Below are 13,811 nucleotides of genomic sequence, written 5' to 3' on the forward strand. Positions count from 1 at the left end.
CCAGAGCAGGGCAGAGGGTCAGGGTCCCCTCCCTGTCCTGCTGCACATGCTGCTGGGGGTGCAGCCCAGGCTTCCGGGGGCTTCTGGGTTGCACACTGTTGGTTCATGTTGAGGTTTCCATTGACCAGCACCCCCAAGTCCTCCTCAGAACTGCTCTCAAACCACTCCCCCAGCCTGTATTTGTGCTTGGGATTACCCTGACCCAGCTGTAGGACCTTACATTTGAATGTTGAATTTCATGAGGTTGGCAGGGGCCCAGCTCTCAAGCCTGTCCAGGTCTCTTGGGATGGATCCCTTCCCTCCAGTGTGTCACCCACACCACCCAACTTGGTGTTGTTGGCAAACTTGCTGAGGGTGCATCAATCCTGCTGTCCATGCTACCAACAGAGATGTTAAACACCACCAGTCCCACTCCCAGTCCCTGAGGAACATCACTTGTCACTGGTCTCCACTTGAACATTGAGCTGCTGACCTGAACTCTGAGTGCAGCCATCCAGCCAGTTCTTTATCCATTGAGTGATCCATCCATCATAGAATCATTAAGGTTGGGAAAGACCTCTAAGATGATCAAGTCCACCCATCAACCCAACACTACTATGACCACTCAACCGTGTTCCCAAGCGCCACGTCCACATGTTTTTTGAACCCTTCCAGGGATGGTGACTCCACCATGGGACCACCCTGGGCAGCCTGGGCCAATGTCTCACCAATCTCAGTGAAGAAATTCTTCCTCATATCCAACTGAAACCTTCCCTGGCACAATTGAAGCCCATTGCCTCTTGTCCTATCACTGGTTACGTGGGAGATGAGACCAACCCCCACCTCACTCCAACCACCTTTCAGGGAGTTGTCAAGAGCAATAAGGTCTCCCCTCAACCCTCTTCTCCAGACTAAACACCCCCAGGTCCCTCAGCCACTCCTCACAAGCCATGTTCCCCAGAGCCCTCAACAGCTTTGTTGCCCTTCTCTGGACCTGCTCCGGCCCCTCAAGGTCTTTCTGATCCTGTGGTGCCCAAAACTGACACCAGCTGCTGGGGTAAATAGCTTCATGCAGATGTCAGATCAAAACTCCCTGTGCTTTCCATCAAGTACAGACAACTAATGTTTCTTTTTCATTTAGGGGTTTTCATGATCCTTTGTCAGAAGGGCCACAGAAACAGTATTTGCAGAGCAGTTGGTGTTTTCAGTGTTGCTCAAGTCAGGAAAAGGTTCTTGCCTTGGAAACCTGAAAAATTAATGAATACCTGGTGGACTTTGACCATACTCTGCTTCTGGAGGATTGTTGGTGACAGGCTGCATGGGAAAAGTTGTTCTGAAAGGACAAGTGAAGAGGTGAACAGGAGAAGTTGCCCTGAAGAGTCCTAGGGCAGGGACTTTTAGGACAAATGGATAGGTAATGTGGAGAAAAGTGTGGAGGACATGAAGCAGGGGCCTGGATCAAATGAGAGGAAGAGGAAAGGGAGTGAGAGCGCATGGTAAAGGTGCTGGAGCCTGTAAGGCGTGAACGTCAGAAGGTAATGGTTACAGAATTCTGCTGGTTTACCAGAGGTAGGTGATGTCAGTGTTGCTCCTGAGCTGAACTGCAAAATGGTTGCAAGGGCTTTTGGTCCTGGTTCCCAAGATACAGTGTGAGCTCACTAAACTCTTTTCAGGTGACCAAAGTGCATTTTCTGGCATGTTTCTCTCTCTGCTTGCTTGGGTTTTCATTATCAGGGAAGCTAAGAGAAAGTTTAAGAGGATACTGGGGGGCACATTAATGCTCTCAACTTCTAGCTGTTAATAGATGGAGCTCCTCTTTGCCATCTAGAAGTTCAAATAGATGTTGGGGATCCCCAGTCACTGCAAAGCCCAAGAGATCTTTCAGCATGTCCTTGAGAGAAGTTGTGTCCCATATAATTAAAGACCTAGATGTAAGCAGTGCTGAAGAAGAGATGACTAATACAGTGAACCAAGTGGTGCAGGAAGAGATGTTCAGAGAGGGTAAGAAGAGCTTCCAGTATCGCCGGGAAATGAAGTACTGTAATCTGATTAAACTCAGGAGTTTTTCATGTGACTTGCAGAGTAAAAGAAGAATTCATTGTGCAGTAGAGGCTGGAGATAATTTCATCCAAGTCCTATCAGAGCCACAGCTGAGCATTTCCAGTCAAGCTTTCTCAAAAGTAGGCTGTGATGTGCTCGTGTGCCTTCTTGTCAGGGTTTACTTTGTTCTCAGTGACTGCAGATGGAATAAAGGTTTGTATTTTTTTTGGTAGGTCCATAGCACTGCCCATCTTCCCACGGGAAAGATGAGGAGCTCCGTCTTGGCAAGGAACATATCTGGCTGGTCGCTCTTTTTGTTCGCATACATTTTTATGCTTTATTTAAGCCATGTCGGCCATTATCTTTCTCCAGTACTAACCAGCATCTTTTCCATACAAGGGTTTGGAGGTTGCCCTCCCTTAAGTAATAAAGATTGTCACAGATGGGTTGGGCCTCCTCGTTCCTGGAAGAAATCAAGTCCCACAGGTTACCTGCTTTCACAAGCACATTTTTGGTTTCCTCTGAAATCCTTTTGCCTTAGAATAAGACAATAAAACCTCTGCGCAGATGCTGGGGATAGCAAGTGCTGCCAGTAATAACCTAAAGCTTTGAGGGGGTTGTGGCCACGAATTCCAGTGTTTTGTTGAATTTCGTTTTCCAGACTCCAGTTTAGGATCCATTTTAAGTCGTGTTGTGTCTGGAAATGAGAGAAGGCCATTGCCACATGGGTTTGGCTTTCCCTAGGCTTGATTACACCCGATGTTTCCTACAAATTACATTATGGCAGTTCAGAAACTGAGCTGTCAACAGCACCAGCAGTTTTGTTCTTAAAATTTTCATCTGAATACTTGCAGTACCTGCAATTCCTTGCATATGCAGGTGTATCAGCAAAATTAGCTATATTGCCTTTTTATCACAGTAATATGACCTTTTGGCTCTTTTAGAGTAGCTCCTGAAGGTAGCAGATACTCTGTGCCTCTGAATTTACCATTGTGTAAGGTTGATATCCTATAATTGTCCTTGATTCTTTTGTCCTGTTATGTTTTTAATTGTGTGCAGCCATGGAGCATGAAGTTTAAACAGGATGAGTCCCTTGAAGACTGATGAAAGTCTCCTCAGAATTGTTAGAATTCTGTGAACCCCAGCTCAAAGCCTGGTGGGTGATCAGAAAAGCAAATAGTATGTAAAAATTCTTATGGAAGGAAGGGATGACAAAATGTCCCTGTGCCACCATGGAGATGATTGTCACGCTCACCTTTTGAATATTGCCTGGAGTTCTAACCTCTCCATCTCTAAATAGATTTAACAGAACTAGAGGAGGTGCAGAGAAAAACAGTTTTGCCATTAATGATAATCAGACATATGGAGCGGTTGCTGTGCATTGAATGACTAAAGATAAGAACTGCTCAGCCTGGAAAAAAGGCAATGGGAGTGAAATAAAAGAAGGTGAAAAAGAAAAGCCTTGAGCTGCGTGGAGGAGGTAATTCAGCAAAGAAAAGGAAACAAACCAGCTCCCAGATCTGTCAGTGCAGAAAATGGAGAGGAGCACCTGGCTTTGACAGTGGGCAGGGTATCCCAAGCTGCAGGAGGTATTGCTGCAGGCAATGGGTGAAGAAATTGGTCAAAACTGGGACTGGAATGTGTTAGCAGCATCTGGTACTCCACTGGTAAAGGACTGTATCCCAGTGGGATCCAGCAGGGTGGGAGAGTCCCTGGTTCTATCTGCCTTAGGCGGTCTTTATGTAGAGTTGAGTTTTTGTCCTCTCCCTGCAAAGCTTGTAAGATTTCATTGAACTTTAGGCAAGATTTTGCCCAGAGGTGATATGGTATTACTGATTTTTGCACCACCTTTGGCCAGACTTCCTTGTCCCCTCTCTGGGGCTTGGAGCTCCCAAGACCTTGACACTTGTAGTTTTGAGTGTGAAAGCTCCCAGTCACTGGAGAGGCTGGGGAAAAATCCACTTTTAGAGCTTCTGGTTCTGGGCTCAGCCAAGATTTCCAGACTCTTCAGCAAGTGATAATACTATGAGAGTTCCTGGTAGGATTTCTCAAAATAATTTCTGAGCTATATGGTAACAGAGATGTGGACTATAGATTTTGTGTGTACTTGAGTGATCTGCACTACTGCAGAAGTAGCTGAGGTTCTTAAAGACATGCAAGTCACATATCCATTTATTTCCCCTCAAGCTGCCTGCTAGAGGCTTGTCCAGGATCGTTAAACCACTGCTGGGTGCTCTCCACTCTATAATGTAATAGATCTCTTCCAAAATTGTTTACTCAGAAAAACTGAGGAAACACAGAGGAGATTCTCAGCACGAGCTCCATGTACTGTTAGACGTAACAGAAATTGGGCTTTCGCACCACTGCCAAAAGCAAGACTAGAAGTGAAGGTGGCAGATCCAGGGGAGCTCTGCTTACTGATGAGTGAAGTTCCTTCACTGGGATCTGACCTGCACCTTGATGAGGTGGTTGTAGAGCAAGTGCAGGAAAAGTGCACTTCTCAGCTGTAAATTTTTGGAAAGAAGATGCATCTGCTTCACTTATTTACAGCTTCTGGCTATTGCTGAGTTCACTTACACAAGTAAATTTTAGCAGTTGTTCAACTATGCTGGTGTTTGATTTGGGCTTTTGTAGGTAAAATTGATGACAGAATTTCCTATTTCAGCTGCAGAGCATCGTGCAAGCACTGGATATGCTGAACATTTGGAGAAAACACTGAGCAAACTGGCAGAATGGCAGATAACTACAGCACAGGATGCCAGAGTCGAAACAGAAGCAGCTTCTTCAGAAGAAGGAATAGCAGAAGGTGGTGTTGAACACCAAGGCTCTTCCAAAGCTGGTGAGAGCCTCTGATGCTGCAGACTATTTCTAGTGCCAGAGGCTTCTCAAGCTGCGTTACTGCCATCGGTTCTGGGAGGGAGACTTACTGTCTTTCTTTACCTTCTGGAATATGGGCTGAATGCTGGGAAAATACCAAACTAATTTTGGCATTTTAAGCTGAAAGACTGCGTTTTGCTCAAACAGAGAGCAAAATTCTATTGACAACACAGCATAGAAATAGATAATTGTGGGAAGCTTAATTAAAATTTACTAATAGGAATTTTAGAATCGGGCAAAGATTGCTAAGACGTGGGCACCTTCTGAGCCTGTTGGCAAATGGGGATGTCCCAAGTTACTGTTCCTGAATTGCTGGGTGTTCTGTGTTCAACATGCTGCACTGAGGCTTTGCTGACATTTCTTTTCAGGCAAAAGTTCTTATTAAAGAAATTCTGAGATTTCACTCCAATCTCACAGGCTTCTCCACATTACTAAGTGCTATTTGTTTTTCATGTGACATCTGCACACCTAAGTGTAGCTGAGGATTCATCAGTGCTTTAGTTTATCTAGCTTAGTGCATTGCCACCCTAATTCTTGAAGATATGTACGGAATAGGTGGCAACTTTGTCAGGAATGGAAAGTTGGGTTTCATTCTTGTGATCACTTTGAAATTTTGGCTATGATACTTGTTTCAGTGATGTATTTTTCCTGCTTTGGAAATCTAGAGCGCAAGATTGCCAAAGATGTTGGAGCCGGAAGTCTGAGCAGACATTCTCTTGCTTTTTCCTCTGAAAAATCTGGAATGAAGCCATTAGAGGAAGCTGTTGAAGAAGGAGATGAACTAGAGGACCAGGCAATAATGGTAGAACTGGATGGCCCAGAAGAAGAGCCTACTGAGGATGAAGATGAAAACTCTGAAGGTAAGAAAACAGTTGCAGCAGTGGCAGAAGGCCATGGCAGAAATTTTTGTCTGTTATCTCTCACTAGATCAAGGAATTACTGTTTAACCCATAAAATAGTCCAGGGGCATCTGTTGGCTGCTGCTCCTAGGGCCAGATTGTTACTGGCTGAGAGACCTAGATCATCTCCTACATTTTGAGCTGAAGGTGATGGAAGTGTACAAAGACAAAACCAGGTGTAGAGTGGTTTTATGCAGTGATACAGGGATATCCTCCATTTTATTCTTCCTTCCTTCCTGACTCCTAACTTCATGCTGAATTTTTGATGCCCTAACATCGAACCACTGTTTTCACAGCCATTTACGTGACTCCAGACTTAACCTAATTGAGAACCCCATATTTTGTATGTGTAGTTAGAGATTTCCTTTCCAGCTCACCAAAAGAGGCTTTCCAGAAAGCCTAAAGGAAATACCTGTTTCTAAGTGGTTCTTCAGACCCTGCATCAGTCTGCTCTGCTGCCCCAGGATTGCTTGTACCTTTTGGAAGCACATACACATCAGATTTGAGTTTTCTTTAACCAAGCCCCCTTTTGAAGAATGCCTGGAGTGTGTTTTACTGGTGTCTTTTGGGACTGATCTTAAACTCTTTCAAAGTACAATACATCCTGGAATAAAAAAAACTGAACTAAGAACATCCTTAAAAGAATCCCATTACTAGGATTTGGGGGAGGCATTGTGGGGAAATTCAGTTGTAATGAGAATGTCAGTGCCTGTCTGTCTATGCAGTGTGGAAGGCACAAAGGTGGCAGCTGAACTGGTTTACTTCTGCCACAAGAAAAGCTGTAGGTGTTCTTAGGGCATCCTCAATAGTGTGTCAACGTGCTTATCTTTAACACAGCTGTGCGAAGGGGTGGAAAGCTCTTGATGAAGACATCTCTGCTGATAGACTGGAACAGTAAAAGTAGCATCTTACAGGAATCATTGGATGAGGAGAGAAAGAAAAGCAGGAAGAAAAGATGAAAAATTATGTACTCTTGTCATAAAACTTAGCTCAGAAACCTCAGCATAACTAATTTCTCCTCCTGCATCCTGCTCCCTGTCCCTCCCACACAGAAATGTTTATTCAGAAGAAGCTAACGTGAGGAACCACAGTGGTTCACCCAGCCCTGCATTCTCCCAGAAACTCCTGACCCTTTGAGTTGTGGAGTTTAACTCTCAGTAATACCTGAAGCCTCTAGTAGTTGGGCTTGTCTTCTACAATGGGGCAGGTGTCCTTGCCCTGGATTCTTGGGCTGCATTCAGCTTGCAGGGGGAACTAACTGGCAGGGCAGAAGCCCTCCATGACCACTTCCCTTCTAGACAGGACTCTGCTCAGTGTTCCAGTTCAGGTAGTTTTCTTTCCTGCTCTCACTTGTTGGGAAGTGAAAACGTTCAAGATTAAAGCTAGAGGATGCAGATTAGACTTGGAGGAAAGTGTTATGGGTAGTTCACAGGAAAGCAGAGGTGAGGTACTGACTACAGCCTGAGCCTTAGCTGGAGGGAATTCATGGAAGTCTTTGAATATGGGAGATGCTTACAGGCTGACCCTTGTAATCTGATTTTGTGGCTCTGCTCATCCCTCTGTCCAAGAGAATTTGCAGCTGACCTAGCAGGATGGTGAGGAGGTAGCTTGTAGGCTTTGAAGAGCTCTCTGGAACCAAGGCTGCAGCTTCTTGGCAGCCTTAGTGGACATAGCTATCCTCCCCTACAGCCACCAAGGGACTGGTGTACCAGACCTGCTCTGAGGGAAGGGGTGGGCTGGATGGAAGTCCAGCAGGCAGCAGCGACATCACACTGGTTCAGGGAGCCCTGGAGCTGCAGCCCGAGCACAGGCATGTGGAAAGTCGCTTCAGGGAGTCCAAAAATAGAGTTCAGTTCCTCAAGTGCTTGCTTTTTTTTTTTTTTTTTCCCCTTAGAAGTTTCCATGAAGACCCCCTCATTTGTCCATGCTGCAGCCTCCCAGCCACAGCTGTCAGCTCCGTGTCCTGCCAGTTCTGCTGCCTCCAAGTTGTCAACTCCACGTTCTGCAAATCCTGCTGCTCCCAGGTAAGCGTAGACCACCCTCAGCAGTGGTCTGGCAGAAGTGTGTCTGGGGCTATTAAGTGCCAGGGAGAGGAAGCTGTGTCCAGCTATGCCAGTTGTTCTCTGCTTTATCAGCTGGGTCTAAGTGGTTGTAGAATCATAGATTCATTTTGGTTGGAAGAGACCACGAAGACTGAGTCCAGCACTGCCAGGTCACCACTAAACTATCCCTCAGTACCACATCTCCACAGCTTTGAAAACCCTTCAGGGATGGGGACTCTACCACTGCCCTGTGCAGCCTGGGACAGGCCTGGACAACCCTTTTGGGGAAGGCATTTTTCCTCATGTCCAACCTAAACGAGCCTTAGGGCAACATGAGGCCATTTCCTCTCGTCAGAGAATCAAAGAATCCTAGAATCATTACGGTTGGAAAAGACCTCTAAGATCATCAAGTCCAACCATCAACCCAACACCACCGTGACCTCTAAATCATCCAGCAAGTGAATGTCAGTTCTCTGCCAGAGCAGCTCTGATGCCTCAAGTCTTTCCATTGAACATTCTTGTAATATTTTCTTGTGTTGAAGGCCAAAACCTTTCCCCAGGAATTTTTCAACTGGGAAGCTACCCTGGAGTTGCAGACTCCAGTGTGGGATGCAGAGGCCATTGTAGGAGAGGGGGAAATACAGATCACATGAAACAACACATATGGAGTGCCTAAAACTGTGGGGTGTTCCCACGTGCTGCGTATAAACTGAGGCTTGCTTAGAGGCGGGAAGTGAACCTGTCCTCTGCATTAACCTGAATTAATTAATGTTTGTCACCCTCTTTCACTAGAATTTTGTTGAAGCCATAAGCTTCATCAGAGCCACTAACAGTAGGTCCAAGGAAACAGCAGGAATTTTGTAGACTACAACTCTAGATTTTTGTTTGTTGAAGCAATAAACAGTAAAACCAAATTCTTGCGCTTTGCCCTGCTGTGAACAGAGGTGAACGATGCTTACAGGAGGTGCTGGATCATTCCTCTAATCATGACTAATGAAATATATTTATAAAATAGAAAAAGGAGTCTGGAATACTCTGCTGAAGTGGAACTGAATGAATGAATGGAGATTTGCTTTGGGATTTTGCACCAGAACATGCTCTTTTTATATATCTAGGGAATGTGTGAGTACTGATTCTTCTTTAGATGTGCGAGTACATGTTCCTTATGTACCCCTGGATGTTAATAGACTGACAGATTTTCAGGCTTTCAAGCTGTGCTAACAGACAATTGTAATTGCAAGTTCTGAGCCTCAGTTACAGGAAGCTGTCACCCAAAAAGCATGTGGTTTGTTTGCACATGAAGGAATACAGTGTGACCCTTGCTTCCTGAGCAGTGGTCATGTTAAAAGCCTGAGGAATACTCCAGGTGATGTAGTGGAGCAATAATCATGAGGGTTTTGAAGAATTGAGAAGGAGAAGGAATTAAGAGCTCAGCATAAGGCTTGCCCAAATTCAGCCTGCTGTTCTCTGCTCTGTGTTTGTTCATTCAATGTGTGTTTTTTCTACTTCCCCCAAAGGTTTCCCCTGCAGTTGCTGCAGGCTAAACCACCCCCAAAAAGCTCAGGAGCATCACGGAGGAAAACACATGAGCCTGAAGTAGCAAGTAGTTTGATAAAGAAGATATTTAGCCATTATGTGAAAATGCCAGTGACCAGAGATGCGTTCAAAATTGTTGAAAAATGGTAAGCAGCAAAAAACTGCTCCTCTTCCCACTCTTTCATTTCTTTCTTTTCTCTCCTGAAATAACAAACCTGTCAGAAATGCTGCTGGCAAGCTTACAGCTGGGGACACTCATGGGAGGTCTGATTAAAATGAGAACAGAACCATTTTAGGTGCTTTAGGCCACTCGGCGCGGGGTGTGTGTGTGTGTGTCTGTGAAAACTGCTGCCTTGCAGGAGCAGCTGGAGTTTGTCCCAACCGATGTGAACTGCACCATTCACAGACTTCCCTAGAAAACAGCACCCTAATACCCTTAGCACTCTCAGAAACTGGGAAATGTTTCTTCTCCCACCATGCTCCCTGGCAGGCTGTGACCTGCACAGCAAGCAGCTCTAGTGTAACTAGCCCTACAGAAGTTCACATGCTCCACAGCCTGATTTTATTTCCCTCCTCGATCCTCCTTCAGCTCAGAGAGATTCTTCAAGCAGCTAAGCAATGATCTGGAAGCTTACACCAACCATGCAGGGAGGAAGACAGTGGAGATGGCTGACCTGGAAGTCCTCATGAGAAGGTAAAGGGAGGGTTACTGTGAACCTGCAGAGGTGTTTGGTGGTGCTTTGATAGCCCAGTAAGACTGTCATTGCCAGGGCGTGCACTAGCAATAGTTCCTTGGTGGGTGTGGTATCTTGTGACTTACTCTGTGTGATGACCTTCTGTCCCAGGAGGGCATTTGTGGACATGGATTTTTGTGTTCGGTGATGGGGGTGGTGAAAGGGCAAGAGGAAGTAGTGAGGGGTTGGGAGTGCAAGGAATCATCTGAGGAACTAGCAGCAAGAGGAGGGGGATGTGTGGAAGCGATGGTAAGTGTGAGGCTGAGCTGCACAGTTTGATCCCTGAGTGATCTCTTAGCTGAAAGTCCTTGCAGCTGAAACAGCGTGAGCATTTTCCCATGTCCTGCTCTGTTTTGATCGCTCGCTCTTCCAAACAAAACAATAGAATTGCAGGTTGGAAAAGACCATTAAGATCAATGAGTCTGTTAACCCAGCACTGCCAGGTCATCACTAAACTGTGTCCCTCAGCACCACATCTCCACAGCTTTGAAAACCCTTCAGGGATGGGGACTCCACCACTGCCCTGTGCAGCCTGGGACAGGCCTTGACAACCCTTTTGGGGAAGGTATTTTTCCTCGTGTCCAACCTAAATGAGCCTTAGGGCAACATGAGGCCATTTCCTCTCGTCAGAGAATCAAAGAATCCTAGAATCATTAAGGTTGGAAAAGACCTCTAAGATCATCAAGTCCAACCATCAACCCAACACTACCATGTGTGGGAGGAATTTTTCCTCTTGTCCAACCTAAACCTCCCCTGGGGCAACTCCAAGGCTGTTTCCTCTTGTCCTGTCACTTGTTCAGTGAGAAGAGACCGACCCCAACCTGGCTCCAGCCTCCTTTCTGCTTTTGCAAAAGCTGATACTTAGTGTTCAAACTGACCTTTCTCAAGAGCGGGACCTGGCAGAAGCAGCCTGGCGTGCCAGGGCAGGCTTCTAACAATGGTGTTCCTCTGGCCAGCAGCCTGGATGAACTGTTCTTAGAACCCCTTTCTCAACTGCTGCTCGTTCCTGTGGACTAACCAGTGATGGTTTAGTTGGCCAGGTCTGAAGATTCTGCACTTTTGTTACCTTTTTCTAGATGTCTGTGCCTTTCCAGTGCTTCATAAGGGGATCAGGAATTGTTGCTGGTTCACGAATAATAACAGTATTTGTTCCTTCCACAAGGAGAGCATGAACAAATGCAGCTTTTTTCCCCTTCTACAAAACTAGAAGACACTGATTTTTTTCAGGCCAGTTGGCTAAAAGGTGTACTAGCAAACTCCATGGCCTGCAGTCTGAAAACACCACCCACCCTTGACCTGGGAGTGTAAAAAATCTGCTGTGTAGCAAGCTATTTGGTTCAGATACATCACCCTGATATATCTTTAAATGGTAGAATTTACCCCATGGCACTGTGAATTTCAAAAGCTTATCCTTGGGCAGAGCTCAGGATCTGGACTCTGGCTGTGCTAAGCGTGTCCCTCTGGGAAGCTGCTCTGCAGTTACCCTCTGGGGCCACTTTCATGTGTGGACAGAAGCTTCTCTGTCACAAGCAGCCACAGCATTTCAGCTCTTAGGTGCATGAAAACTTGAGGAACTTTACTCTGATAAGAAGTTTAAGTGGAAACACTTTTTCACTGCCATTTCTCCTCTGCTCTCCTCTCTTTGAACAAAGGCAAAGGCTGGTGACCGACAAGATGCCGCTGCACGTGCTGATAGAGCACTACCTCCCACTGGAGTACAGGAAGCTCCTGATTCCCGTTGCTGTGAGTGGAAATAAAGTGATCCCCTGCCACAAATGAGCGTGCCCCCGAGGGTGGGAAGGTGGCCTGCTCACAGAGCCAGGCTAAAGGTTATTCACTGCTCTGTGGGGTGGCTTTCCACCAGTATCTACCGGGGCAATAAACGGTCTGTGTCCTCTTGAGCTGCTGCAGGTTGTGCTGTAGCTGTCAGACCAGCCTGCTGGATCTCACCAACTGTTCCCTGCAAGTGATTTGACTCTCCTGCGTTTTTTATGTTACCTTTGCACACTTGTACAGTGCTGATAAAATATTATATGTATTCTGCATGGTGGAAGTGGTGCTTTTGCCACTGAGCTGAGATGCTCCCACATGGCATGGGTCAAAATGTTCCTAATAAACATTTTGCTGTGTTGATGCACTTCCTACTAACTAGTTCTTTGCTCAAAGGAGAACAGTTGTTTCCTGCCTTCCAAAAGGCAGCAGATCCTTGTTACAGTTGCATAGCTTTGTAGAGCAAGAGCTTTCAGACATGAGGTTTGTCCTCTGCAAGTCTGGTGAACTGTGCCAAGAGTAGATCATAATCCTCCTGTAACCACAGCTCTTCGGTGATGGAAACTGAAATGGGAAAATACACTTTATGCTTACTTCATATGTAACAAAACTGCAAGGGGAATTAGAAGCAATAACTTAAGACTGTTTGGGAGATGAAATTTTCTGGTGCACACATGGTGGGTGGACTGGGCGAGACTGACTCAGATGGAGTTAACTCTGTGTGTTGGGTTTACCTGGGAAGGTGTTGGCAGTGGGATATGGGGGAAGGCTGCAGGAGTGGCCTTTGGCCCCTGTGTTGGACATAACCAGTTCCAGCTAGCTCCAAAATGGACTCACCACTGGCCAACAATGAACCATCTGGTGGCACCTCTGTGATAATGTCTTTAAGAAAGGGTAAAAATGCTGCGTGGCAGTTGTGGGAGAGAAACAAGGAGAAAAATGCAAGAGAAACAACCCTGCAGAGAATGAGGTCAGTGAAGGAGGAGGCGCTTGAAGCTGAATGGAAGAAATTCCCTCCACAGCAAATCCGGTTCCTGGTCAGCAGGGATTCTTTATCACAGCACAGGGGATTGCTCCGCCCCACATGCGCTCCTCCCAGAGCTGAACGCTAAACTTTTATGCAAATTACCATACATATTCATTACAGTCCCCAGAAAGCTCCACCCCCTCCCCGGAGTCATCAGAATATCTCCACCTCCGGGTCAGCTTGTGATTTCCGGGTCTCTGGCGCCCTCCAGCCTCCTGACGTTACTACTGCAGTGGCTCCGGGGGTCGTTCCATAGTCTTCATCACCTCTCCTCTGGATGAACTCTCTCTGTTGAGCATATGCTCGGTACATAAACGTCTATGCAAACAGTTGTCATGGTCTTGGGTTAAGTACAACCTAAACATACCGCTGCAAAACAATGTGCTACTGATAAGGGTTAAAGGGAAGCTGATTAAAGTCAGTATGTGGGCCAGAAAGTTTTGGGAAGAATTTGTTTAGAACGAGATTACAATGTACAAGATTCAGCTGGGTCATAAAAGACCTTAGAAAGAATTTCTTTACGATGTACGAAATTCGTCTGCTTCTCTTCAGTTACTCACTGGCCTCATATCAATGCCTCCTTTTCTTTTAAATCTTGCAAATTCTTTTGTAGCAGGACTGAAAGCTCTTGCTGTGCTTCCCCTTCCCTTGGCAGCCCTCCCAGCACCAGTAACATGACTCTGCTGTTACTGTAAAACCCAATTGTCACTTTTGCAATAGCCCTGCAGGAAAAGGGACTTCACCCAGCTGGGCTGCCAGGCAGAAGTGTAGCAGGACTGAAACCTGCTGCTGACTCACGCCTTCCCTTGACAGCCCCTGCAACAGCTTAACCAACACTGGTGCTTTGCACTTCTGTGGCCTCCTAAGGATCTGACCTACTGCCTAACCCTAGCCAGAGCCTGGGGCC

The 13,811-nt window shown here is 46.2% G+C and overlaps 1 protein-coding gene across 1 annotated transcript in view; it reads left to right on the forward strand.

Annotated features, from left to right (window-relative positions):
* Positions 1-11,886, forward strand: part of CENPT (centromere protein T) — a gene marked incomplete at its 5' end in the record, with an annotated part of 20,180 nt that extends 8,294 nt beyond the window's left edge. The window contains 6 exons of the mRNA XM_008941835.1: positions 4,685-4,858; positions 5,562-5,756; positions 7,690-7,780; positions 9,355-9,519; positions 9,963-10,067; positions 11,760-11,886. Coding sequence (XP_008940083.1) covers positions 4,685-4,858; positions 5,562-5,756; positions 7,690-7,780; positions 9,355-9,519; positions 9,963-10,067; positions 11,760-11,886 — 857 coding nt within the window. The remainder of the gene's footprint in view (positions 1-4,684; positions 4,859-5,561; positions 5,757-7,689; positions 7,781-9,354; positions 9,520-9,962; positions 10,068-11,759) is intronic.
* Between the last annotated feature and the right edge of the window lie 1,925 nt (positions 11,887-13,811).

Source organism: Merops nubicus, unplaced genomic scaffold (assembly GCF_000691845.1).
Source record: "Merops nubicus isolate BGI_N331 unplaced genomic scaffold, ASM69184v1 scaffold15590, whole genome shotgun sequence".
Taxonomy (NCBI): domain Eukaryota; kingdom Metazoa; phylum Chordata; class Aves; order Coraciiformes; family Meropidae; genus Merops; species Merops nubicus.